Raw genomic sequence first — 27,439 nt, forward strand, 5'->3', positions numbered from 1 at the left:
GAGTATGTCTCCACTTCAGTATATTCAAAGACATCTTTGAATATGGTAGGTGTTGTGGGTCCTCAAAGAGCTGCTGGTGTTTGCTAAGCAGCAGCAGGGCTAGGAAAAGTAGAGGTGGGTCAGAAGCAGTAGTCTCAGTGGAAAGAGGAACAGAGAACTGTGAAGATGTGTTTACAGATATTTCTGTTGGTGGGCAGTACGTGGATCAATAGCCAACACATGGGCCCCAGTATGTGGGTGAGTCTTGTCAGACACTGGACATGGCTCAAACTGAAAATCAAGTTTTCAGTCATAATAGTCTATGTGTGTTGGCTCCCCTGTCTGGGAGGAAGCTTTCTCCCTGATTTCTAGGCAGAAAAGATTGATCAGAAAAGACAAGTGGGTATAGCACAAGCTAAATCCCAACCTTTAAGCACATATTTATTCCAGGGGCAAAGAGCACCTCAGCTTACTACTATGGCTGCTACTTGCTCATCGTGTAGTGCTAGAGGATTTAAACCAGCTCAGTGTCTTGTCTTTTCAATCCTGTTTCAGTACTGTCCCAGCATTCTAGCTTCTAGATTTGGGACAAACTTTTTGTGGTGCTCTTCAGTATATCATGACCAAAAGCCAGAGTGACTAACCTCATGACACTGCTTGTGCGATCACTTACTCCATATGTCTTCTTGGACACAAATGCCACCTGGATTCAAGAGAGCTAAATGGAGTCCCTACGTTGTGATGTTTATCTCATCAAAGACATCTTGGACTTCTCAGTATAGTGTCTGTCTGGCTGAAGGGCTCTTGTTCATTTATTCATTAAAAAACTGATATTCTAGCTGGGCGCCCGTGGCTTACAGCTGTAATCCTAGTTACTCAGGAGGCTTGAGAGCTGAGGATTGAGGTGCAAAGCCAGCCTAGGCAAGAAAGTTTGTGAGACTCTTATCTCCAACAAACCACCAGAAAACTGGAAGTGGTGCTGTGGCTCAAGTGGTAGAGCGCTCGCCTTGAGCTGAAGAGCTGAGGGACAGCGCCCAGGCCCAGAGTTCAAGCCCCACGACCAACAAAAAGGAAAAAAAATACTGATATTCTAAATCCTAGGAATATCAGACAGGCTGAGCTGGAGCCTACGTTGCAGAGGTTCTGTCTCTGTCCTGACTGAATGACACAGGCAGTTGCTGGGAATAAGCTGCACCTGCCCCTGCTATATCAATCACAGTTAACATTATGAGCCAGAGGTTTGGTATGGAAAACAGCTCTGTCGGGGAGGCTTTCTTTCCTGTTGAGCTTAGGAACAAATCTCACAGCAATTCCTTTCAGTTATTCAAAGTGTTTTGCTTTCTGGCTTATTTGCGTAGTGCTTTTGGTCAGGAGTTTGCAACACACTGTAGATTGCCCCCCTCCATGTAGGATGGACTGACTGAGGATAGATACCCCTATATTCAGAGGAAGTCTGATAACACAAATGGACAATGTCTGTTCTTAGGAATAGATGTTAGATTTGTATTTCCCTCCCTTTATAATACATAAATTTCATCCCCCTCCCAAATAACATCCCTACTTCTTTGATCTGTTGATTCAGTTTGAATATGTATCTCAACATTTGGTATTTGCCAACTGCATCCCCTTGATCCTGAAGTTCTTCAATCAAAATATCTTGTCTTACATCACAGCCAAAAACAGGTATGGAAGCTGAACAGGTTTATTTTAAGGGGCTATGTTGGGGTGATTGAGAAAAATTATATTGTGTCTTTTAGTTCTCCTGCTATCCATAGTCCCTCTTTTCTTAGATTTGCCCCCTTTAAACTTAATTTGTTTGGAGTATTAGCTGATAGGAGTGTATTTGTATTATAACACTTTTGAAAACTGAAAAATGGGGACAACTGGTGGTTTCTGGTCCCACTTGCTTACTCTTCTGAGCACCTTTACTTCCTCTTTATTAAATGCACCTTGTTAACCTTACCAAAAAAAAACTAAAAAATGGCATGACTTATATTGATTGATGCTGCAATGATGAAATTTCTATGATGAAAAGAACTGTTGTCAAAAGGCCTAGGAAATTTTTTGTTGTTGTTATGAAATAGTCTGCTTGTCAGATCAGCTTTAATCTTAACCTAAGTTATAATGTGGTACAATCACTCTGCTTTGCAATCTGTAAAATATACACAATTTGTAATAAAAATTGTGGACCTTAGTTAGATCAGTTTGAAGTTTTAAAATATAAATATATAAGCTAGGTGCCAGTGGCTCAAGCCTGTAATCCTACTCAGGAGGTTGAGATCTGAGGATCATGGTTCAAAGCCAGCCTGAGCAAGAAAGTCTATGAGACTCTGATCTCCAATAAACCACCCCAAAAAATGGAAGTGGCACTGTGGCTCAAGTGGTAGAGTACTAGCCTTGAGTTGAAGAGCTGAGGGACAGCGCCCAGGCCTAGAGTTCAAGCCCACAACTGACAAAAAAAAAAATAATAGAAAACATGTTCACATTCATTATTTTATTTCATCTCATCAATGTTAAGAGGTATTACAAGTTTTATCCTCAATTTGAAGTTAGGTGATAAATTCAAAGAGGTTATTGACTTGCTCAAAATTAACATGAATCAAGGGCTGGAAGCTTCTAACAGCTGATTAATCCTAGCTACCTAAAAGGCTAATCCTAAGGATCAAAGTTTGAGAAAAGAACTTTGAGGGGCTGGGAAGGTGGCTCAGTAGTAGAGCGCTTGCCTTGCATGCATGAGGCCCTGGGTTCGATTCCTCAGCACCACATAAGCAAAAAGAAAAAAGCCAGAAGTGGTGCTGTGGCTCAAGTGGTAGAGCGCTAGCCTTGAGCTGAAGAGCTGAGGGACAGCGCCCAGGCCCAGAGTTCATACCACACGACTGGACTCAAAAAACAAAAAAGAGAACTTTGAGAAAAGTTCATGAGACTCCATCTCCAAAATAACAAGCTAAAACCATCATTCACGTGATCCAGCTCAGCAAATAAGCCAAGCAAGTACAAGACTCTGAGTTGAAACCCATAAAAAACAACAACAACAACAACAAAAAAGATTAACATGTAATCTCAGAGGCATGATAAGAAACACACAGTGCCCAGGCCCAGAGTTCAGGCCCCACCGGACCAAAAAAAAAAAAAAAACAAGAAACACACAGGCATTTTCCTTTTCCAGCCATGCCAGGACTGGGAGGAGGGTTGCAAAATAGTATTCTCTAGTTTGCTGTGTCCATGAGAATTGAAACATTAGTCAGTAGGGTTTACCAAAATTCTTTTAGCAGAGGCTAAGTTCCATAATTAGAAGTATGAAGAGTGGTGTCATACTTAGGGCAAATGGAAACGGAGTGGCTAGGACATGGCTCATTCTGTCAGTATTGTCCAAATTCCACCATGGAGCAGCAACTTTGTACATGCTTTAACACTCTCTCTCTCTGTTTGTCTCTCTCTTTCTCTGTCTCTGTCTCCATCTCTCTCTGTCTCTCTCTCTCTCCCCCTCCCTCCTTTCCTTCCTCCCCCCCCCCCCCCCCCCCCTGCCCAAAGAGCCAGGAGACCTGGATTCTTGACCTGGAGTTGCCATTTGCTAACCTTGGAATCTCAAGAAAATTTCTCTGAGCCATAGTATCTGCATCTATAAAATAAATGAAAATGGCTATCTTTCTTTCTTTCTTTCTTCCTTCCTTTCTTTCTCTCTCCCTTTCTTTCTTTCTTTTTCTTTTCTTTTGTTGGTCGTGGGGCTTGAACTCTGGACCTGGGCACTGTCCCCCTCAGCTCTTCAGCTCAAGGCAAGCACTCTACTACTTCAGCCACAGCACCACTTCCAGTTTTTTTGCTGGTTTATTGGAGATCAAAGTCTCACAGAGTTTCCTGCCCAGGATGGTTTTGAACTCAGCCTCAGATCTCAGCCTCCTGAGTAGCTAGGATTATAGGCATGAGCCACCAGTGCCTGGAGATACATTTTTCATAAATAAGAAACTACTTTCACTTTCCTGTATGTGAATATCCAGTCTTGCCAGCACCATTTGTTGACTTTTGGGGGGAGGGCGGTGCAGTACTGTGGCTTGAACTAAGGGCCTTGCCAGTGTTTCTTAACTATTTTGCTCATGATTGGTGCTTTACCACTTGAGCCATACCTCCACTTCTGGCTTATTGCTGATTAATCAGAGATGAGTGTCTCTTGGATTTGGTTGCCTGGGCTGGCTTCAAACCTCATTCCTCAGATCTTTAGGATTTCAGGCATGAACCACCAGCAACTAGCTTTATCCCCTTAAGAATGGCACTTGAGATGTGTTTGTTAGGTAACCAAGGAAAATCAAAGTATGGGATGGAATGTGTCCGTCTCATAATTGCATATAGGCATCTGTGTAAAGCAGTCAATACTTTTGGTGGTAAACAGTCTAGTTGGATTGGGTTACTTACAACCAAGAGTGTGTGTCTATTCTAGTTGGATTGGGTTAGCTTCAAACAAACTAGTAAAAGTGTTAGAAGAAAATGAGAGACGTTATCTTGAGACCCTATGACAAGGGATGCACTTTGGGCTTTTGGGTTAGTCTATAGTCTTGAGTCCAAGAAGTTTCAAACATTTAAGGGCATTAGGTCTGTGTACCTCAGTGACTTTCCTCTTTCCTGACTAATTTGTCTGCTTCTCAGGCTACTTGGTGAAATATACCCACATGAGCTGAATATGTCACAGAGATTGAATTGACTCTCAATCTTTGTTCCAGAGTCTTCTGATTAGAAATCTACTTCTGAATCAGCCAGCTGTGCCTGGGAGAGTAGGGTACAGGACTGACTGCTCAAGTCCATTGATCTGGAACGTAGAGCAGATAAGCCAATAGGTGTCCATCAAGTTCCTTTTGGAGGTGGAATGGTGGTTAGTGACAGACTATAGATTTTGCCCAGTTTGGCTTGGATAAAGTGATCCTTTTGTGTACTACCTGTTAATTTCACGTTAGTGTGATACCTGAGGCTGTGTAGAGTACCCACAGTTTATCACTGCAGTTTTCTCATGACTTTTTTTTTTTTTTTGCCAGTCCTGGGGCTTGAACTCACTACCTGGGCACTGTCCCTGAGCTTCTTTTGTTCAAGTTTAGCATTCTGCCACTTGAGCAACAGTGCCCACTTCCAGATTTTTCTGTTTATGTGGTAGTGAGGAATCAAACCCAGGGCTTCATGCATGCTAGGCAAGCATTCTATCACTAAGCCACATTCCCAGCCCTTCTCATGACTCTTACCATCTATACATTCTGATACATTTTTGTTTTTGTTTTTGTTTTTGTTGGTCGTGGGGCCTGAACTCTGGGCCTGGGCACTGACCCTCAGCTCTTCAGCTCAAGGCTAGCACTCTACCACTTGAGCTGCAGCACCACTTCCAGCTTTTTCTGCTTATGTGGTGCTGAGGAATCGAACCCAGGGCCTCGTGCAATGCAAGGCAAGCACTCTACCACTGAGCCACCTTCCAAGCCCTCTATATACTTTTATGCCCCTTTAGGATCAAACTCAATTCACTGAGAGGCTGAAACAAATTCCATCTTTAATCTCTTCCTTCTATTTCCTAGTCACCAGTTTCTGTTTTGCCACGGGCCTTTGTCTGTGAGAGGTGGTTAGGTAAATAGATGAAGCAGCCAAGAATGTTTATCCTAATGGGACAATACAGAATTGACAACCCTGGGAAAATCAAATGAGTTAAGATGATAGGCAACATCACAGACTCATGGCCAGCTTCTGTGCTGACCCATCCCCTCTCCTACCCTGGTTCTAAGTTCCTTGGCCTGGATTTCTTTTCTTTTCTTTTCTTTTTTTTTAGGGGGGAGGTGGTCCGGTCGTGGGGCCTGAACTCTGGGCCTGGGCACTGTCCCTCAGCTCTTCAGCTCAAGGCTAGCACTCTACCACTTGAGCCACAGTGCCACTTCTGGCTTTTTTCTTTTTGCTTATGTGGTGCTGAGGAATCAAACCCAGGGCCTCAGGCATGCAAGGCAAGCACTCTACCACTGAGCCACCTTTCCAGCCCAGGCCTGGATTTCTTAAAGATAGACATTTCTAGCCAAATAAGTATAGAAGTTTTGACTTTGGAAATAAGTGACAGATTCAGTCTGTCTAATGGGTTCAATGAGTCTCAACCAGATTCATCTTTATAGCCCTGCTGTGCCAACATCCTCTACCCATTCAGACTGCACTAGTTCAAAAAAAAAATGGTGTTTAAAACCTTATTTAGCCAGGCACCAGTCGCTCACACCTGTAATCCTAGCTACTCAGGAGGCTGAGATCTGAGGATCCCAGTTCAAAGCCAGCCTGGGCAGGAAAGTCCATGAGACTCTTTATCTCCAAAAAACCACCAGAAAACTGGATGTGGCGATGTGGCTCAAGTGGTAGAACACTAGCCTTGAACTGAAGAGCTGAGGGACAGCACCCAGGCCCAGAGTTCAAGCCACATGACCAACCAAAATAAATAAATAAATAAAATAAAACCTTATTTATTGAAGGGCTGGGACTGTGGTTTAGTGGTAGAGTGCTTGCCTAGCATGTGTGAAGCCCTGGGTTCGATTCCTCAGTACCACATAAACAAGAAAAAGTCAGAAGTGGTGCTGTGGCTCAAGTGGTAGAGTACTAGCCTTGAGCAAAAAAGTTGCTCAGGGACAGTGCCCAGGCCCTGAATTCAAGCCCCAGGACTGGAAAAAAACAAAAAAACAAAAAACAACCTACTTTATTGAAGATTAAACATCAGAACCAGAAGTAGGATTCAAAATCAGATAGCCCAGCCTAGCACTGGTGGTCACACCTGTAAGCCTAACTATTCAGAAGGCTGAGATCTGTGGATCACAGTTTGAAGCCAGCCAGGGAAGTCTGGGAGACTCATATTTCCAGTAACCCAGCAAAATACTGGACTGGAGGTATAGCTCAGTTAGTAGGGCAACAGTCATGAGCAAAAGGCTGAGCCAAGAGCATGAGGCCCTAAATCTAAGCCTTGGTACTACCCATTCCTACCACTTGAGGTAAAGAGAGAGAAAGAGAAAGGGAGAGAAAGAAAGAGAAAAGAAGAAAGAAAAAAAGGAAGGAAGGAAAGAAAAAAGAAAAAAAGAATTATCATTTATCAAACAACTCCCTGTTACCATGAGGTGACTTATTTCTCTTCCTGCTTTCCTATGGTTATTACAGAGCCTGAAGCTTTCTTTCAGTCCCATTCTGTTGGGGGACATACACTATTAGTATTCTTGATCTAAAATTGGCCATATATATAGGAGGCTGCCCCTGTTTCAAGCATCTTTAGGGAATGGCTTCTGCAGTTATTCCCCAGAGCTCTGAGCTCCCATGAGAAACACAGAAGTCTTCATTTCATGTCACCTCCCCAGATTGCTAGTTAGTGGGATGGACTCGGGCAACATCTCTGCAAAGATGTTACGGTTAATTTAGAGACAGAAATGCACTATTTACAGTTTATATTATTTTATATTTTGTATTATTTGTCTTTTTACATGTTCCTAAAAGAAAGGGAGAGAGCTAAGTAGGTAACAGGTTCTCGTCATGCTTTTCACTCTTTTCACAACTGCGTAATGGGGCCAGCCTGAGAAGCTTTCTTGGTTCCTCTCCTGACTGAAGCGGGGAAGCTGGAGCTTGAGTCACCCAGGCCCCGCACCCTCAGTTTCAGCTGAGGTCACTAAGCAATTTGGGAATGGCTGTAGCCTGCTCAAGAGAAATTTACTCCTGCCCTTTTCAGAGGCAGCCATTTCCTGCTGTTGCCATTTACCTAAAGCCTGACCTTATCTCTGCATCTTGCAGCATTTCGGTCCTGGATTACCCTTGCTGTACCATCCAGGATTTGCCGGAGCTTACTACCGAGAGTCTGGTAAGCAGATGGGGATTTAGTAGCCTTTGAAACTGCCAGGTGGCAGAGACTGGCATTTGCTTTTTCATTTCTTCCTCAGCCTCATAATGCTGGGGTTTGGGAGTCTCAGCTCAATGCAGGCATATTGGCAAGAGCACAGAGGCAGTAGGGGTTTAGAGCTGTTGACCCACTTGAGAAAGATTTGGAAAAGCTGAGCTTAGCATCTTGCAGAGAAGAGGAAAGAGCCAGTGAAAAGCACTGAGGAGGAGAATTTAGAAAGGTAATGTGAGCAGCTACGCTAAATGACAGGAAAAGCTATTCTAATGTAGCACCAAAAAAAAAAAAAAAAACAAATCTATCTATCTATCTATCTATCTATCTATCTATATCTGTCCTCTTTATGTTGCGCTCCAGTGATTCACTTTTCTTTTCTTTTCTTTTTTTTTGGGGGGTCCAGTCGTAGGGCCTGAACTCTGGGCCTGGGTGCTGTCCCTCAGCTCTTCAGCTCAAGGCTAGCGCTCTACCACTTGAGCCACAGCGCCACTTCCGGCTTTTTTCTTTTTGTTTATGTGGTGCTGAGGAATCGAACTCAGGGCCTCAGGCATGCAAGGCAAGCGCTCTACCACTGAGCCACCTTCCCAGCCCCTCACTTTTCATTTTCATTTTAGTTAAACAACTCAGGAGAATGTTCTTTAGAAAATATCTTCCCTCTTTGAAGCGAAAGTCAATATAGCCACTGAAGGAAGCCCAAAAAGATCCTCAATCTGAAAACCACTCTAAGCAAATCAGAAGAGTTCCTCAGAGTTACTTTGAATTCCTAAAACTGACCCAAAGCATATTGAAGATGAGAGGCAGTCTACCACAGCCCTTTCAATACACTTCACACCTTCATCCTCTTGTTTTGTGATCATTTACCTGGAATGTTGTGATTGACTATAAACTCTGATGGGAATATACTAGAATCTATTCTTCTTGGTGGTAGTGATGCTGGGGTGTGAATTGAGGGCTTCATGTTTATTTGGCTGCTTGCTTGGCTGGCAGTCCACCACTTGAGCCCATATCATGCCTCCAGCCTGGCTTCGTGTTAGTTATATCTAGGTTACTTTTTGCATGGGCTAGCCTCCCAACTCATATCCTCCAGGTCTCAGCCTCCTGAGTAGCTAGAATTACAACACACATGAGCTAGTGGTGCTCAGTTCTCATCATTTTTATATACCCAGAGGCTAACACTATGCCTGGTACATTGAAAACCTTAATAAATACAAGATGTTTCAATGGTAGTACTCATGCATGCTACAACCTTAATACCATAACTTTTTTTTCTGGTCATGGGGCTTGAACTCAGGGCCTGTGAGCTGTCGCTGAGCTCTTTTGCTCAAGGCACACTCCTGTAACCTTAGCTACTCAGTAGGCTGAAATCTGAGAATCACAGTCTGAAGCCAGCCCAGGGAAGAAAAGTCCTCATGAGACTCTTATCTCCAATTAACTACTCCAAAAAAAATGAAGTAGCACTGTGGTTCAAATAGTAGAGTGCTAGCCTTGAGGAAAAAAAAAAAGGCTCAGAGACAGGTCCCTGAGTTCTCAAGTACCAGGAGCAACACCCTCACACAAAGACCTGGGTCCTGAAACACCAGTGCAGGCACACTCTGCTACTGGGGCAGATTCCCCATTTTCTTTAGATGTGGTTGCGGCAGCCAAATGCACTGGATGCTTTTTTCTTTTACAAAGAAATAAATTAACCTTGATTATTTGCATAATGGTATGTCTTCAAAACAACCCTCCAAGGTTGATATTACTATTTTATAGATGGAGGAGATGAGTAACTGCCAAGACCTGGCAGTTGAAAGTAGCTACGTCAAGATGGAGATGTGCATCTCTGTGATTTAAAGTGGATAATATATTTTACACAATAGCATTAAGATTCTAGTAGAGTATTTCAGAAAATAAAGTCAGCTTTTATATCCTGAATCTGTTACCTGACAATGAGTATGCTCTATATTTCAACCCCACTGATTCATATATAGGAATTGATGGAAACTATACTCTTGCATCTCACCTAATTGAACTTTTGGGATCTGAGCATTATTGAAATGGCTATTATACCTTCTGAGAAGAATTTATTATCAAGTGTGGATGAAGGGAACCCGTGGCTCACACCTGTAATCCTAGCTACTCAGGGCTTGAGATCTAAGGATCATGGTTTTCTGTCTGCCCAGGCAGAAAAGTCCATGAGAGTCTTATCTCAATAAAAACTACTCAGGAAAATCTGGAAGTGGTGCTGTGGATCAAGTGGTAGATTGAGCACAAAGAGGATTTAGGACAAACACAGGCTGTGAGTTAAGCCCCAGGACCAGGAAAAAAAAAAAAAAGAGTAGTGAAGCCAGGTGCTGGGGGCTCGAGCTTATAATCCTAGCTACTCAAGAGGCTCAGATAGGAAGATCAGTTTGAAGCTGTCCCAACAGAAAAATCCCTGAGATTCTTATCTCCAATTAACTGGGATAGAAGGAAGAAGAGCTGTGGCTCAAGTGGTAGAGCACCAACCTGGAGTGAAAAAGCTATGGTACAGCCCCCAGGCCCTGAGTTCAAGCCCCACTATTGGCACCAAGAAAAAGAAAAAAGTGAAAATATCAATCTACTTAATGCTTATAATCCTAGTTACTCTGGGGAATGAAAGTTGGAGGATCACAGATTGAGGCTAATCTTGGCTGAAAATAACTAGCAAGAAAGTGGGACTGAAGCTGTGGCTTAAGGTAAATATGGGGCTCTGGAGTTCAAACACCAGTATCTTCAGGAGGGGAAAAATTAGAAACAGTTAAGGCAGGTGTTTTACTCCTTTCTGTGAAGCAATAGTGGCACCTGGTGGTTTTATTTAGTAACCACAGGTCGGGATTTTTTTCCTGAACTTGTTCCCAAGTCCAGTCATGAGTGTCAAAAACTAACTAGCACATTTACTATCCATAGGTCCTCAATATAATGGTTAACTTACCAAAACTGTTTATTTCTGTACTCAGAAAGAAGCTAACATTTGTGAGAATAAGATTTAGCTATTTTACAAGTTCAACAAATTGTGATCACAGAAAAAAAAATACTGGCTGCCTACGTCTACTTGAATTACTTTAAATAACATTTCAAACTGTTCCTGATTATGTGCTTATTGTAAAACAAACTGAGAAATAGAAAAGCATGAGGAAGAAAATTTAAAATACCCCACATTACCTACATGTAGCATGTTTTTTAGTTTTCTGAATTTGAACTAAATTTAATTCATTTTTATTTGGAACTCCAGCTGCACAGCACAGTGACCTGAAATAAAAGCAAAGTAAATGGTTTATTAAATTTCTGAGTTCTTGCCACTTTATCCAAGGGGTAATCTTTAGGCCATCCTCACCCCTCCATAGGTGAGCAGTTTCAAGTTGCTGGACCTTCAATGACTATATTCAAATACAATCCCCTAAGATGGGGAAAACATCAACCTCTCAGCTGTGATAAAAATTTGTAGAAGCTGAGTGACACTGAAAGAAATGAACAATGAACTGTCTTGGAATTCAGTGGAGATCGGGCAGGTACACGGTTGGAGCACCCACGCTTCCCTCACTCTGCAAGCTCCTTCCTTCTGCCCTCTAGACTCAGGTGTTTTGTTTTGTTTTTTCTTTCCCAATGGATGACAGAATTGGGCTCGTTAAATCCTTTCTAGTGTTCAGTTTTTGTTTCGTTTTAGAAACAAGCTCTTGCTATGTAACAGCCTGGTCTGGCTTGGAACTCAACCGTCCTCCTGCCTCAGCTTCCCAGAGCTGTGTTTACGGGTACCTGACACTGTTTTAGCTAGTTCCGTCATTTTGTCCTTAAAAAAGAAAAAAGTACCCTATGAGTAAATAACTATCTAATCTGATAGGCATCTCTTGTCTCTGCTTAGGTGTTCACACCCTATCAGGATCAAATACCTGCCAGGTACAACTTGAAGGAGGAAAGATGTATTTGACTCAGTTTTAGAGGTGTCCGTCTACCTCCATAGTTCACATCATGGCATCCAGGACGCAGAGAAAGGAAACACTCACTGCCAGGACAAGATAACAGCCCCTCAAGAATGCATTCTTAATCACCTACTTCCTTCAGCCCCGCCCCACTTGCTACCTTTCACCATTCCACTAACACCATTATATTAGGAATCCATCAATAGATTAAGCTATCCATTCATTAGGTCAGAGCCCTTATAATGCAATCTCTGAAACTTCATTACAGACAAACCCAGAGGTGTGCTTTGTCAAGTTGGCCATAAAGATTAACCATCACAACCATGGTGCCTGGCAGCCATTTTTGAAAAATATAGTTGCTGGGCACTGGTAGTTCAGTCTTTAATCCTAGCTACTCAGGAGGCTGAGATCTGAGGATCATGGCTCCAAGCCAGTCTAGGCAGGAAAGTCTATAAGACATAACTCCAATTAACCACCAGAAAAGTGGTAAGTGCTAGCCTTGAGCGAAAATGCTCAGATAGCACACAGCCCTGTGTTAAAGCCCTATGACTAGGGGGAAAAAGCAACTGGTAGAAAGCAGCTGGAGGTCTTGATTTTGCTAGGGCAAGAAGAAAATGATCATGTTCTACTACTCACAAAATAGATCTTTCTTAAAATAAAGATGGCCTACTTTAAATGAACATAAATTAAAAAAAAAAAAACAAAAACCATCTAGCTGGCACATCTGAGAAGGTGGCGCCTGACCTGCGGAGCTGTGGGCCTGCTGGGAAATGATCATCTGTTAAGACAGAGGCTGAAGTGCTGCTCTACTGCCTATTACTGTGGGCATAGGAGTTGGAGGCAGGCTGGGCTGGGCTCAGAAAGCCACTGACCAGTGTGTATCCTTCAGTGTCTGCTCCAGGTAGGCTCTGATGATGGGAAAGGGGAGCAGAGGTCTTGAACAGCTGAGATTGTCTAAAAGAAGGGAACCTGGAGTTCCTTCCTGTGAGTTCTGAGGAAAAGGCCATCACAATCAGCTTATTGTCCATCAAATTCCACTTATACTTCACTTGATTGCTGACTAATCTTTGTCACGGAAGTTAGAAACAGTACCACATTTGTACCACATTCTAAATGATACAAGTCTGATATTATTTGTTTCAGCATTGCTTATAATAATGAAAGGTTAGAAACAACCTAAAAGCCCATTAACATAGACCCAAATAAAGGATGATATGCCCTTATAATGAAATAGTATGTAACAATTAAGAATGTGGCAATTTCTTTTCAATTGAAGTCCAAATAAATCAAGATTATAGAATGGAGTTGAAGAGATTCCTCCCCCTTCCCCGCTGCCCCCGCAGAGTGCTAGGGATTGACTGCAGTCTGGTTCATGCTAGTAGGTGCTCTACCTCCAAGCTACCTCCCCAGCCTTCTGAAGAGACCTTAAAGATAATCTAGTTTGCTGGGCGCTGGTGACTCATACCTGGACGTGCCTCCTAGCTATTCAGAAGGCTGAGATGTAATGTGAAGATCCCCTCTGGAAGCCAGCCTGGGGCTGGAAAGTCAGTGAGAATCTTATCTCTGTTAAACTACAGTGACAAAACCGGAAGTCCTGCTGTGGCTCTAGTGGTAGACTGTTTGCCTTGAGCAAAAAAAGCTCAAGGACAGAGCCCAGGCTTACAGCTGAATCCCCAGGTCTGACAAAAAAAAAAAAGACCTAGTTCAAGCACTAGTAGGATGCAAAAGGGAAATGACTTGCCTAAGATCACATCAGGGCTGAAACTATAAACCAGGACTGATACCCATTCCAGTACTTTTTTTTTCATTGTGCTTGAACTCAGGGCCTGTGCTCTGTCCCTGAGCCTCTTTGTGAGTCTCACAGGCTTTTCTGCCCGGGCTTCAAACCACAATCCTCAGATCTCAGCTTCCTGAGTAGTTAGGATTACAGGTATGAGCCACCATTCTCTGAAGTCCTGAGGAATGCAAGGCTTTTCATGCCTCTAAGATAATGAAAATCAAGATCAAATCTCCCAGTGATATTCCCTGTCCCATATGTTTCATACTTCCCATAACCAACCAAAAAAAAAAAAAAAAAAATTAGGGCTGGGAAGGTGGTTCAGTGGTAGAGTGCTTGCCTGGCATGCATGAGGCCCTGGATTCCATTCCAAAACCGGAAGTGGCACTGTGGCTCAAGTGGTAGAGCTCTAGCCTTGAGCTGAAGAGCTGAGGGACAGCGCCCAGGCCCAGAGTTCAGGTCCCATGACCGACCCACCCCCCCAAAAAAATTTAAGTCTATGCCAGGCACCAATGACACTACTGTAATCCTAGCTGCTCAGAAGACTGAGATCTGAGGATCATGGTTCAAAGCCAGCCCAGGTAGGATCTATGAAACTCTTATCTCCTATAAACTATAAGGAAGCCAGAAGTGGAACTGTGGCTCTAGTGCTAGAGTGCTTGCCTTGAGCAAAAAAAGCTCAAGGACAGCGCCTAGGACCCGAATTCAAGCCCCTGGATGGGCCTCTGTTGATCGGTTTTGAACAAGCCAGATATACCAATGCCCTAATGTAGAAACTCCAATGGAAGTTTCCCTATGTTTCTTTCTTTTTTTTTTTTTTTTTGGGGGGGGGGGGTCCGGTTGTGGGGCCTGAACTCTGGGCCTGGGCGCTGTCCCTCAGCTCTTCAGCTCAAGGCTAGTGCTCTACCACTTGAGCCACAGTGCCACTTCCGGCTTTTTTTTCTGCTTATGTGGTGCTGAGGAATCGAACCCAGGGCCTCAGGCATGCAAGGCAAGCGCTCTACCACTGAGCCACCTTCCTAGCCCTCCCTATGTTTCTTAACACAATGTCTAAAATTTAGTATAGGAAGGAGACTATTTTTTTTTTAATCTGTGGGGCTTGAACTCTGGGCCTGGGTGCTGTCCCACTTTTGCCAAAGCCCCACTTCCGGTTTTCTGGTGGTTTAGTGGAGATAAGAGTCTCATGGACTTAACTGCCTGGGCTGGCTTAGAACTTCAGGTCTTAATCTCTTTAGTAGCTAGGATTACAAGAGTGAGTCACCAGTGCCCAGCTGAAAGAGAATATTCTCTCTTTCTTCTTCTTTTTTTTTTTTTTGTCTGTCATAACAGACTTGAGCAAAAAAAGCTCAAGGACAGCGCCTAGGACCCGAATTCAAGCCCCTGGATGGGCCTCTGTTGATCGGTTTTGAACAAGCCAGATATACCAATGCCCTAATGTAGAAACTCCAATGGAAGTTTCCCTATGTTTCTTTCTTTTTTTTTTTTTTTTTTGGGGGGGGGGGTCCGGTTGTGGGGCCTGAACTCTGGGCCTGGGCGCTGTCCCTCAGCTCTTCCGCTCAAAGCGAGTGCTTTACCACTTGAGCCACAGCGCCACTTCCAGTTTTCTGGTGGTTTATTGGAGATAAGAGTTTCACGGCCTTTCCTGTCAGGGCTGGCTTTGAACTCCAATCCTCAAATCTCAGTCTCCTGAGTAGCCAGGATTAGAGGTGTGGACCACCGCTACCCAGCTTGAGATTATTCTTTCTAAATAAGATTTCTAAAATTTTCTGAAAAATTTGGCCCTTGATACTATTACAAGAGTTTAATGCACTCAAAACTCTTGGATATCCATTCTACACTGGGAGAGGAAGAAGTGGTTTTCTATTCATCACACGGCTTTCACATGTCTCCTGTTTCTATAGTCTACTATCCTATTGCAGACATGAGAATTTCCAAGATGTTTGGCCATCATGTGCCCATTGGTTTATATAGCTGCTGGGCTGGGAAGGTGGCTCAGTGGTAGAGCTCTTGCCTAGCATGCATGAGGCCCTGGGTTGGATTCCTCAGCACCACATAAGCATAAAGAAAAAAGCCGGAAGTGGTGCGGTGGCTCAAGTGGTAGAGCACTAGCCTTGAACTGAAGAGCTGAGGGACAGCGCCCAGGCCCAGAGTTCAGGCCCCACGACCGGACCCATAAATAAATAAATAAATGATTTATATAGCTGCTGCATAGAAATTTTCATATGTGTATGAAAATCTTATTTTTATTGTTAAATGTATTTCAATGAATAGATGTTTCTATTCCGATATACATCTGTTTACCATGCCTGTAAACCAAGCACTTAGAAAGCTGAAACAGGAGAATCATCTCAAGTTTGAGACAAACTTAAGATACAAATAATGAGAAGAAAAAAAATAACAAAGGGGGAAGGGATGGAGGGACAAAGGGAGGGAAGGGAAGGAAGGGAGGGAAGGGAAAGAAGGAAAACATGAAGGGAGATAGGGGAGTAAGGGAAGGGAAAAGAGGGAAGAGAAGGCGAAAAATAAACTGGGTGCTGACAAATGGAGAGAGGAATGATGGGTGAATATAATCATAGAACTCAATACACATATGTGAAGAATAGAATCGGGATGGGTGGGGTTGGGATAGATGAGGGGAGAGTGACAGAAGGGCTGATGATTGGTTGAGATGTACTCTAATATGTTGAACTGAAACTGTTTTGTCCAAATACTTAAAGATAATAAAAATTTTTAAAAGGTCGATCCATTTGCTATTTTCTCATTCATTCTGGAGAATTAAGCATCTGCCTCCAGTATGGCTTAAAAAAGGAAGGTGAGGGTTAATATAAAATTTCAACCATATAAAAAATTATCAAAGCTGGGCTGGGAAGTTGGCTCAGTGGTAGAGCACTTGCCTTGCATGCCTGAGGGCCCAGGTTCGATTCCTCAGTTCCACATAAGCAAAAAGAAAAAAGCCAGAAGTGGCGCTGTGGCTCAAGTGGTAGAGTGCTAGCCTTGAGCTGAAGAGCTGAGGGACAGCGCCACGACCGTACCGTCCCCCAAAAAATAAAATAAAATGATTATCAAAGCTATCCAACATAATTTAAAATCTACTAGAATGACCAAAATGACCAAAAACTCCCAGCAATTACAAACATGATTTATTTAATACAAAATATATGAGGCTAGCATTCTATCATCTCTGACTTTAAGCAGTGAGCTCCGCAGCAAAGTTTGCTTAAATCCAGTGTTGTGTTCCTGTATCACCTTGTTCTAGGTAAAGTCTCCCAGGATTATCAACTGAGCAGGGGTTTTTGGTTTCTGTTTCGGTTCTACTTTTCTGTTTGTGGTTCTGAGAATCAGAGCCACGGCCTTGCACGTGCTAGACAAGCTGTCCTCAGAGTTGCACACTCAGCTGAGTCAGTTTTCAAGTGAAAGATAGGATGCATTAGGGAGGTAGCATTTTCTACGGAAAATTTCACCTGAACTGTGGACTTGGCCACAGGCTTCTGTGGGAATGAAGGGCTTCAAGGCATTGAGATAACAATGGTTGTTCCTTATTTCAGGAAGCTGGAGACAACAACCAGTTCTGCTGGAGGAATCTCTTTTCCTGCATCAATCTCCTGAGGTTGCTCAATAAGCTGACCAAATGGAAGCATTCCAGGACCATGGTAAGTGGGGCCTCAAATCATTGAGGTGTTCATCTGACTGAATATTTTAAGTCATTAGTAAATATTTATAGACTAGCTACTTTGAAAGATCTGTAAATAGACACAGAGCTACGTTTCAGCACTTCCTGATCCTGCCACATTCTAATGTGATTACATACCAAGCCATTTCTTTTCAGGAAGGTGAATAGGAACCCACCCTTAAGGTAGCGCTGACAGGGAAGTTAGCCATGTTTGGTATTACAGTCACACATCCCTGATGATGCAAGTCCCAGACTTCATTTCAGCAGCTCGTAATAATGAAGGGCTAGGAACAACCTAAATGCCATTCACACAGAACTAACTTGTTAAGTAAATGATGGCACATCTTTATAGAATATCATAGAACCATTCAAAAGAATGAGGCGCCGGGCGCTAGTGGCTCACGCCTGTAATCCTAGCTATTCAGGAGGCTGAGATCTGAGGATCGTGGTTCAAACCCAGCCCGGGCAGGAGAGACCGTGAGACTCCTATCTCCAATAAACCACCAGAAAACCGGAAGTGGCGCTGTAGCTCAAGTGGTAGAGCGCTCGCCTTGAGCTGAAGAGCTGAGGGCCAGCGCTCAGGCCCAGAGTTCAAGCCCCACAGCCAACCAAAAAAAAAAAAAAATAGAATGAGGCATTTCTGAATTGGTATGGAATAATTCTCAAGATACATCATTAGGTGAAAAGCAAAATGTGGAACAGTATAACAAGATACATAGTTGGCTATCATCATACACAAAGAGTATTCACAAGAAACTGAAACAATGGAAATGTGTGACATAGAAAACTTCATTGAGGGCCGGGCGCCAGTGGCTCACGACTGTAATCCTAGCTACTCAGGAGGCTGAGATCTAAGAATCGCGGTTCAAAGCCAGCCAGGGCAGGAGAGACCGTGAGACTCCTATCTCCAATAAACCACCAGAAAACCGGAAGTGGCGCTGTAGCTCAAGTGGTAGAGCGCTCGCCTTGAGCTGAAGAGCTGAGGGACAGCGCCCAGGCCCAGAGTTCAAGCCCCACGACCGACAAAAAAAAAAAAAAAAAGAAAGAAAACTTCATTGATTTTATACCATACATTTTGAATATTAGAAACTTTGAATGAAATAATTCTATATTGTTTTCCTTTTTTTTTCTTCTTTGGTGTGTGTACGTACGTACGTGTGTGTGTGTGTGTGTGTGTGTGTGTGTGTGTGTGTGTGTGCCTATCCTGGGGCTTGAGCTCAGGTTATATGCTCTTGCTCAGCTCTTTTGCCCACAAATGGTACTCTACCACTTGAGTCATGCCTCCCATTTCCAGCTTTTTGTTGGTTAGTTGGAGTTAGAATCCCACAGACATTTCTGCCTGGGTTGGCTCATCAGATTTCAGCCTCTCGAGTAGCTAGGATTATAAGAGTGAGCCACTGGCACTTGACTTTTTGGGTTTTTTTTTTCCTGTCCTGGGGCTTGAACTCAGGGCCTGGGCTCTATCGTTGGGCCTCTCTGTGCTCAAGGCTAGCACTCTACCTCTTAAGCCATAGCACCACTTCTGGCCTTTTCTGTTTATGTGGTACTGTGGAATCGAATCCAGGGCTCAGTGCATGCTAGGCAAGCACTCTACCTCTAAGCCACATTCCCTGCCCACCTTGTTTTATTAAAACAAGGTGGGGCTGGGAAGGTAGCTCAGAGGTAGAGTGCATGCCTTGCAAGCATGAGGCCCTGGGTTCGATTCCTCAGCACCACATAAACAGAAAAAGCCGGAAGTGGCGCTGTGGCTCCAGTGGTAGAGTGCTAGCCTTGAGCTGAAGAGCTGAGGGACAACGCCCAGACCCAGAGTTCAGGCCCCATGACCGGCAAAAAAAAAAAAAAAATTAAAACAAGGCTTCTCATTATGTAGCCCAAGCTAGTCTCTAACTCCTGACTTAATTCCTCTAAATAATTTTGGTTTTGTTTTTGTTTTTTGGGTCCGGTCATGGGGCCTGAACTCGGCCTGGGCGCTGTCCCTCAGCTCTTCAGCTCAAGGCTAGCGATCTACCACTGGAGCCACAGCGCCACTTCTGGCTTTTTTCTTTTTGCTTATGTGGTGCTGAGGAATTGAACCCAGGGCCTCAGGCATGCAAGGCAAGTGCTCTACCACTGAGCCACCTTCCCAGCCCTCCTCTAAATTCTTAAAGATTAAATCTAAATAGAGCCTTGACATTAGATTCTCAGGAGGTCCCTAGATAGTTCTAGACATATGTGTATGTGTTAGAAATCACAAGAAAATTTACATCTCGATTGTTCTTTCTTCTCTATCCTCATTTTCATTGAACAAGATGTTGGTGGTGTTTAAATCAGCTCCAATCTTAAAGCGGGCACTCAAAGTCAAACAGGCCATGCTGCAGCTGTATGTCTTGAAACTGCTTAAGATTCAGACTAAGTACCTGGGGCGCCAGTGGAGGAAGAGCAACATGAAAACCATGTCAGCCATTTATCAGAAAGTGCGCCACCGCATGAATGATGACTGGGCTTATGGGAATGGTGAGTACTTTCAAGGCACTCAACTTCCAGGAATTTTCCAGAGTTCAAACAGAACTATCTCTAAATTTGAGCATGAATTGTTACATATTTTACATGAGAAAGTATTTGGCTATAGGTCAGGTGCTGATACACATAACTTGAAGTAATGCCCCAAATTCTAGCATGTACCCTGTCTTGTATAAGCTATGAAAACTCATTTTATACAGTAAATAAAACTAGAAGGAGCTGGTCATTGGTAGCTCATGCCTGTAATCCTAGCTATTCAGGAGGCTGAGAGCTAAGGCTCACAGTTTGAAGCCAGACGGGGCAGGAAAGATTGTGAGATTCTTATCTCCAATAATTACCAAAAATCCAGAAGTAGAGCTGTGGATTCAAGTGGCCGAGCACTAGGCTTTGAGCAAAAGCAGCTCAGTGACAGCACCAGGCACTGAATTCAAGTCCTAGTACAGGCATGTACACACACAAAAAAGCTAGAAGGAAGGATATTGAGTATTTTTACCACAAAGAAATAATAAATCAGGGAACTGGATGGACCTGGAAAAAAATCATATTTAATATAGAAAGTCAGGCTCAAAAAAGCAAAGGGCATATGCTTTCTTTCACATGTGGATCTTTTTTTTTTTTTTTTTTTGTCAGTCGTGGGGCTTGAACTCTGGGCCTGGGCGCTGTCCCTTAGTTCTTCAGCTCAAGGCGAGCGCTCTACCACTTGAGCTACAGCGCCACTTCCGGTTTTCTGGTGGTTTATTGGAGATAGGAGTCTCACGGTCTCTCCTGCCCGGGCTGGCTTTGAACCATGATCCTCAGATCTCAGCCTCCTGAGTAGCTAGGATTACAGGCGTGAGCCACCAGCGCCCGGCCTCACATATGGATCTTTAACAAAGTAGAGTCATGTGAAAATACATTTTCGGCACATGCTTATATAGACAATCAAACTGGCTAAAAGGATGGTATACAAACAAGTGAATTTCCATAGTGTAAACCATTTGAACAATTAACAGACAGTTTAACAAAATTAATATCAGAGCCAAGTGCTGGTGGCTCAACCTGTAATCCTAATTATTATTTGGGAGGCTGAGATCTGAGAATCCAGGTTTGAAGCCAGCCAGGGCAGAAAAATCCATGAGACTCTTATTTCCAGTAAACTACTCAGAAAAAGCTGAAGTGGCACTGTGGCTCAAGTGGTAGAGCACTAACTGGCCTTGGAAAAAAATAAGCTCAAGGACGCCCAGGCCCAGAGTTCAAGCCCCAGGACCAACCAAAAAAAAAGAGTATCAAGAAGCTGAAATGTGTCTTTTCTGAGTGGGGTGGAGGATAAAAAGAGGAAGGCAAAGTTGGGTGCCTGCAGCTTATGCCTGTAATCCTGACTATTCAGGAGACTGAGGTCTGAGGATCATGATTTGGTTTGGAGACAGTCTAGGCAGGAAAGTCCCTGAGACACTTATCACTAATGAATCACAAAAAAAGTCAGAAGTGGCTCAAGTGTTAGAGCCCCAACCTTGCAAAAGTTCAGGGACAGCACCCAGGCCCTGAGTTAAAGCCCTAGGATGAGCAGCAAGGAAGAGTGGGTAAATACAGTCATAATACTCAGTGTATATATGTGAAAATGGAGCGAGGAAACAAGATGATTGTTTAAGATAGATGGATTGGAAAATGATGGTATGGGGCTCAGATCAAAATGCATTATGCTCAGGCTGGGAAGATGGCTCAGTGGTAGAGGGCTTGCCTGGCATGCATGAGGCCCTGGGTTTGATTCCTCAGCACCACATAAGCAAAAAGAAAAAAGCCAGAAGTGGTGCTGTGGCTCAAGTGGTAGAGCACTAGCCTTGAGCTGAAGAGCTGAGGGACAGCGCCCAGGCCCAGAGTTCAGGCCCCACTACCAGACCAAAAAAAAATATATATATGCATTATACTCATAGACATATTAAATTGCAATGCCTTTGTACAACTATTTGAAAATAATAATTTTTAAAAAAAGAACAGGGTATGAGAAGGTGGCTCAGTGGTAGAGTGTTTGCCTCGCATGCATGAGGCCCCGGGTTCTATTCCTTAGCACCACCTACACAGAAAAAGCCAAAGTGGGCGCTGTGGCTCACGTGGTAGAGTGCTAGCCTTGAGCTGAAGAGCTCAGGAACAGCACTCAGGTCCAGAGTTCAAGCGCCACAACTGACAAAAAAGAAAAAAAAACAAAAAACCAGAAATGATAAGTACTTGATATCCTCTCCGAGATTTGAACATTATGCAATGTATATGTGTTTTGAGATATATTAATGTGACATTTCAGAAAAAAATAAAACAATTGAGAGATAATTACCTGCTTTCTAAAACATTCCTTTAAATTTCATCTTCTCTTAAAAATAAAATTTTAATTTAAAGAGCAGTTAGGGAAAAAATTAAGTTAGATAGTAAACATTCTACTATATCATGAAACTATATCATATGTTTTCACACAGAAATTGCTGCTGCTAACATCTTATTGTATAGTCTTCCAGATCTTTTTTCTATGCATCTTTTACTAAAATGAAAGCAAATAGTAAACACTATCTTTTTTTTTGGGGGGGGGCTTGGGACATGGGGCCTGAACTCTGAGCCTGGGTGCTGTCCCTCAGCTCTTCAGCTTAAGGCTAGCGCTCTACCACTCGAGCCACAGCACCACTTCTGGCTTTTTTCTTTTTGCTTATGTGGTGCTGAGGAATCGAACCCAGGGCCTCATGCATGCAAGGCAAGCGCTGTACCACTGAGCCACCTTCCCAGCCCTAGTAAACACTATCTTACCATCTTTTTTTGCCTGTCCTACAGTTTTTTCTGTTTATGTGGTACTGAGGAATCGAACCCAGGACTTCATTCATACTAAGCAAGCACTCTACCAGTGAGCCACATTCCTAGCCCCTTTTATTTTTTTGAGTCATTACTAGGACTTGAATTCAGGGCCTGGGCACTGTCCCTTAGCTCTTTTGCTTAGGACTGGCACTCTCCCATTTGAATCACAACTCTACTTCTGGCCTTTTCTTAGTTAATTGGAAATAAGAGTCTCACAAGCTTTTTCTGTGTAGGCCGTCTTTGAACCTCAATCTTCAGTTTGAGGCTATTATAATCTTAAAATAAACTGATACACAGATTTGTCTGATGCTGGGGATGGGGTGATTCCAGGAAATCAGGGCATAATTGGTCAATTGTTTGTGTGTGTGTGCTAGGAATTGAACCCAAGGTCTCCTACATGCTAAGTGTAGGATCTTCCTCTGTGCTATACCCCAAAACCCAATTGATCCATCCACCTTTGTATCCCTTTAGCTCTTTCATCCCTTGAAACACAGTTTATTCAAACGTGAAATTCCACCTTTTAGGAAAAACTCAATAAAAAGAAATGTAAAGCCCAGCACTGGTGGCAGCTCATACCTATAATCGTAGCTGCTCAGAAGGCTGCAATCTGAGAATCACAGTTCAAATCCAGCCTCCAATTAACCTTTAAAAAGCTGGAAATGGAGATGTGATTTGAGTGGTAGAGCTCTGGCCCTGAGTACAAAAGCTCAGGGACAACACCCAGGCCCTGAATTTAACTGTAAGAAAAAAGAATTAATGACTCTTTTGGGAGATTGATATATAACTAATAAGAAAGTGAATGAAAAGTCCACCTCCCTTGGGACCTTCCTTTCTTTCCTCCTACTATGAGTTTCTAGACTACCTTTTCAAAGACAGTTTCTGTATATATATGGCAACACACGAATAGCTCTTTTTTTTTTTTTTGGGTCCGGTCGTGGGGCCTGAACTCTGGGCCTGGGCGCTGTCCCTCAGCTCTTCAGCTCAAGGCTAGCGCTCTACCACTTGAGCCACAGCGCCACTTCCGGCTTTTTTCTTTTTGCTTATGTGGTGCTGGGAATCGAACCCAGGGCCTCAGGCATGCAAGGCAAGCGCTCTACCACTGAGCCACCTTCCCAGCCCCGAATAGCTCTTAAACCTAAGTATCAGCATGCTCTATATGTTCATTAATGTTTACAAAATGAATTCTGAGTGCCAATGATGGAATCCAATCCATAGACCATGCTCTGAGGAGTGTCCTGAGTTGTATATGTCTTCTTCCTCCTCTCTTCTCAATACAGACATCGATGCCAGGCCATGGGACTTCCAAGCAGAAGAATGCACCTTGAGGGCCAACATTGAGGCTTTTAACAGTCGCCGCTATGACAAACCCCAGGACTCTGAATTCTCACCCGTGGATAATTGCTTGCAGAGTGTGCTAGGGCAGAGGCTAGATCTGCCTGAAGATTTCCACTATTCCTATGAGCTCTGGCTGGAGAGAGAGGTGTTTTCACAGCCCATCTGCTGGGAGGAGCTGCTCCAAAATCACTGACTAAGCTTTTCAACAGATCCTCTGGTAGATGGAGGTTGGCTCCAATTAATGGTGCTCTGCCAATCTGCCCATCCAGCCTTTGCATCAGCTCTACAAGGGCATGTCAAGGGCAGATTTTGGCCCAGCCTGAGGCAGCCTGTATAGTCCTGGGCTATTAGACTAGCCCAGGGGTTGTTGAGCCTGAAAATGGTGCATGACTGTCATGACAAACTGATCAACTTGCCCTAGGCCCTGTTGGCCTTGGAAACTTCAAGGGCAAGCTCCACAATGAGACCTGCTTAGTTTTTCCTAGAACCAGGCTAGCCTATGTTTTCCCCACGAGTAGGAAGAAATTGGTTCTGACATTTGACCCTTGGCATTCATCACAAGCACTGAGACAGGTGTAGGTCATAAAACAGGAAGAAATGTTCCTCTAGTTTCCCCTAAATTCGTATGACTTCAAAATAAGTCTGTATTTTACAGTCTAAATTTTGACACCTCTTAGTAAAATCCTCATCTCTAAGCTGGTTTTAAAGCACCTGCACCTTCTTTGTGAAGGATGATGATTTGCTATTCCCAGAATACTGCATGTTACATAAAGTGTATTGTGGAGAGTTTTTCAATTTCCTGAGATCTGTGTTCAATATGAAAATGACTTCCTTGTGCACTGCATAGGGCATGGAGTGCTCACCGTTTGTAAAGAGCCACAACCAGTAGGAAATAAACAGGCCTTCTCTAAAGGTGTTTCATGTTTTTCTGAAATTAGTTCAGTCTTAAGATGGCTAAGTGCACTGCAGAAAATTAGCCTTTCATCCAATTCTTTCTTAAATGACAAGTTAACTACAGGAGGTTTTATTTATTGAGAAAGCTGGTCCATTTGTGCTGATTAGTTTTAATTGAAAAGAACAGTAAGAGCATCACAGCTCACCTCTGTTTTCTTCTCCACTGTTGGCTTTTTTTTAAAAAACTGTTAGTGGTTTCAAATGTCTCACATAGAGGGAGATTGAGCAGTATTGTTTCTACCTAAAAGTATTACACATTAATTGAAAATATGAAGGTTGGTATAACAGCCTCTTTGTACTTTCACAGCAGAATCTTACACTTCCCAAAAATAAAAGTTTAAGAAAACTTTGTTTTGATTTGGATTTTTTTGTTGTTGTTGGTTGTGGGGCTTGAACTCTGGGCTTGGGCGCTATCCCTGAGCTCTTCAGCTCAAGGCAAGTGCTCTACTGCTTGAGCCACAGTGCCACTTCCTGTTTTCTAGTGGTTTATTGGAGATGAGTCTCACAGACTTTCCTGCCCTGGGTGGCTTTGAGCCATGATCCTCAGATCTCAGCCTCCTGAATAGCTAGGATTACAGGCGTGAGCCCTGGTACCCGGCTTGGTTTGGATTTTGTGTATGGGGGGGGCTTGAACTGAGTGTCTGAGCACTGTTCCTGAGCTTTTTTGCTCAAGGTTACTACTCTACTAGGTAAGCCACAGCTCCAGCTTTTTGGTAGTTAATTAGAGTCTCACTGGTCTGCCTCCAAACTATGATCCTCAGATCTAAGCCTTCTGAGCAGCTAGGATTACAGGCATGAGCTACCAGCACCCAGCTAGAAAAGGTTTGTTTTTTTTTTATTAAGTCTGGATCCTTTTATTTCTCATATCTATATCTTCAGGCCTTTTCTCTTTAAATGTTACTACCCCCCATAAACACTACTGAATCTTTTTTTTTTTTTTTTTTTTGGCCAGTCCTGGGGTTTGAACTCAGGGCCTGGACATTGTCCCTGAGCTTCTTTTGCTTAATGTTAGCACTCTACCACTTGAGCCACAGCGCCACTTCCTGCTTTTTCTATGAATGTGGTACTGAGGAATCGAACCCAGGGCTTCCATGCATGCTAGGCAAGCACTCTACCACTAAGCCACATTCCCAGCCCCACTGAATCTTTTTTTTTTTTTTTTTGTCTAGTTGTGGGGCCTGAACTCTGGGCCTGGGCTCTATCCCTCGGCTCTTCAGCTCAAGGCTAGCGCTGTACCACTTGAACCACAGCGCCACTTCAGGTTTTTTTCTTCTTTGCTTATGTGATGCCGAGGAATCGAACCCAGAGCCTCATGTACTCCCACCCCCACCCCTCCACTGAATCTTTTAAGAGGGTATCAGAACACTTTATGTCATAAGATCTTGTCCAAATTGGTTTAATCTGTGTCACCTACAGTTTCTTTTGGGGGTCAATAGAGTACCAGACAATATCCAAAGGAATTATACCAAATCTAAGTACCTCTTTGTACTTCAGGGTAGCAGGATTTCTAACTTTCTCGAAAAGTCACAAAGACTTTTAAGTATTTAATAAATGAAGCTTCTTAAAATGATTTGTAAATTTTATCTAAGTAGGACAACTGTCCGTGAATCTTATTCATCTAGACTCGTTAGTATGATTTCAGTATGCTTTGAGTATAAAGACAATTTTCCAGAAAAGAGCTGTCATTCTATTTCTTTTAAAGCCATATAATATTCAATTTGTGTCAAAAACAACTAAGTTGCCTCTTTAAAAATATGCACATGAATTTGTTTTTGGAGGCACAGAAGTATGCTAAGCTTTAATATCTTCTACTTTATTATGTATTACTCTCTAAAGGAAGATGCTAAATGTAGGTGGAAAAACTGAAGTATGTAGATAAATGATTACATTTCACAACACATCGTATTTTTCACCGATTTGCCGAGATTGGCTTTGAGTATTGACAGCCAGCCCCATAGGCTAAGAAAACTGGGTTGGATCTCCCAATTGAATAACTTCAAATGAATTAACCTTCAATGGAAATTGTTTCTATATAGAAGAATGTTATTTGAATGACATATGAAATAGAAGATATTTATTTGTGGATATTTCAGTAAAGTTTCTGTTGATTTTGGTAACACTGTTAATCTTATGAAGCACTTTAATAAAAATAAGCTGGAAATAGAAATTTGGTCTTTAAATTCTTCAACACAAGCATATCTGAAGGTCATATAAAAGAAGGAAGTATATTACAATTAGGGGATTCACAACTCCAAATCTGTGACTTAGGACTTAGGACAAAGTGTTCTAGGGGTCAGCGATAGCTCTGCTTGATGTAGCCTGGCTTCCAAGATGGCTCTTTTCCACAAGTTTTCTTAATCTGGCACAAGGCTGATAGAACAGCCCCTACCTAGAACTACTGTCTTCACAGTGAAGGGCAGGAACAAAAACAAAAACAAAAAACCAAGCTGGGTTCCAGTGGTTGGTATCTATAATCCTAGCTTCTCCTAGCTGAAATCTGAAGATCTCAGTACAAAGCCAGTCCATCCAGGAAAATCTGTGAGACTCTTACAGTTAACTACCAAAAAGTCAGGAGTATAATTGTAGATCAAGTAGTAGAGCACCAGCCTTGATCAGAAAACCTAAGGGACAGC

The 27,439-nt window shown here is 43.0% G+C and overlaps 1 protein-coding gene across 2 annotated transcripts in view; it reads left to right on the plus strand.

Annotated features, from left to right (window-relative positions):
* Strip2 (striatin interacting protein 2) overlaps positions 1–25,156 on the plus strand; it is a 51,700-nt gene extending 26,544 nt beyond the window's left edge. For both annotated transcript variants that reach the window (XM_042696090.1, XM_042696088.1), the window contains 5 exons: positions 1,562–1,662; positions 7,744–7,810; positions 17,083–17,187; positions 19,496–19,700; positions 23,795–25,156. In XM_042696090.1, coding sequence (XP_042552024.1) covers positions 1,562–1,662; positions 7,744–7,810; positions 17,083–17,187; positions 19,496–19,700; positions 23,795–24,045 — 729 coding nt within the window. In that variant the 3' untranslated portion in view covers positions 24,046–25,156. The remainder of the gene's footprint in view (positions 1–1,561; positions 1,663–7,743; positions 7,811–17,082; positions 17,188–19,495; positions 19,701–23,794) is intronic.
* The last annotated feature ends 2,283 nt before the right edge of the window (positions 25,157–27,439 follow it).

The sequence above is a fragment of the Dipodomys spectabilis genome, unplaced genomic scaffold (genome assembly GCF_019054845.1).
Source record: "Dipodomys spectabilis isolate Male_0828 unplaced genomic scaffold, ASM1905484v1 ptg000197l, whole genome shotgun sequence".
In the NCBI taxonomy this organism is placed as follows: domain Eukaryota; kingdom Metazoa; phylum Chordata; class Mammalia; order Rodentia; family Heteromyidae; genus Dipodomys; species Dipodomys spectabilis.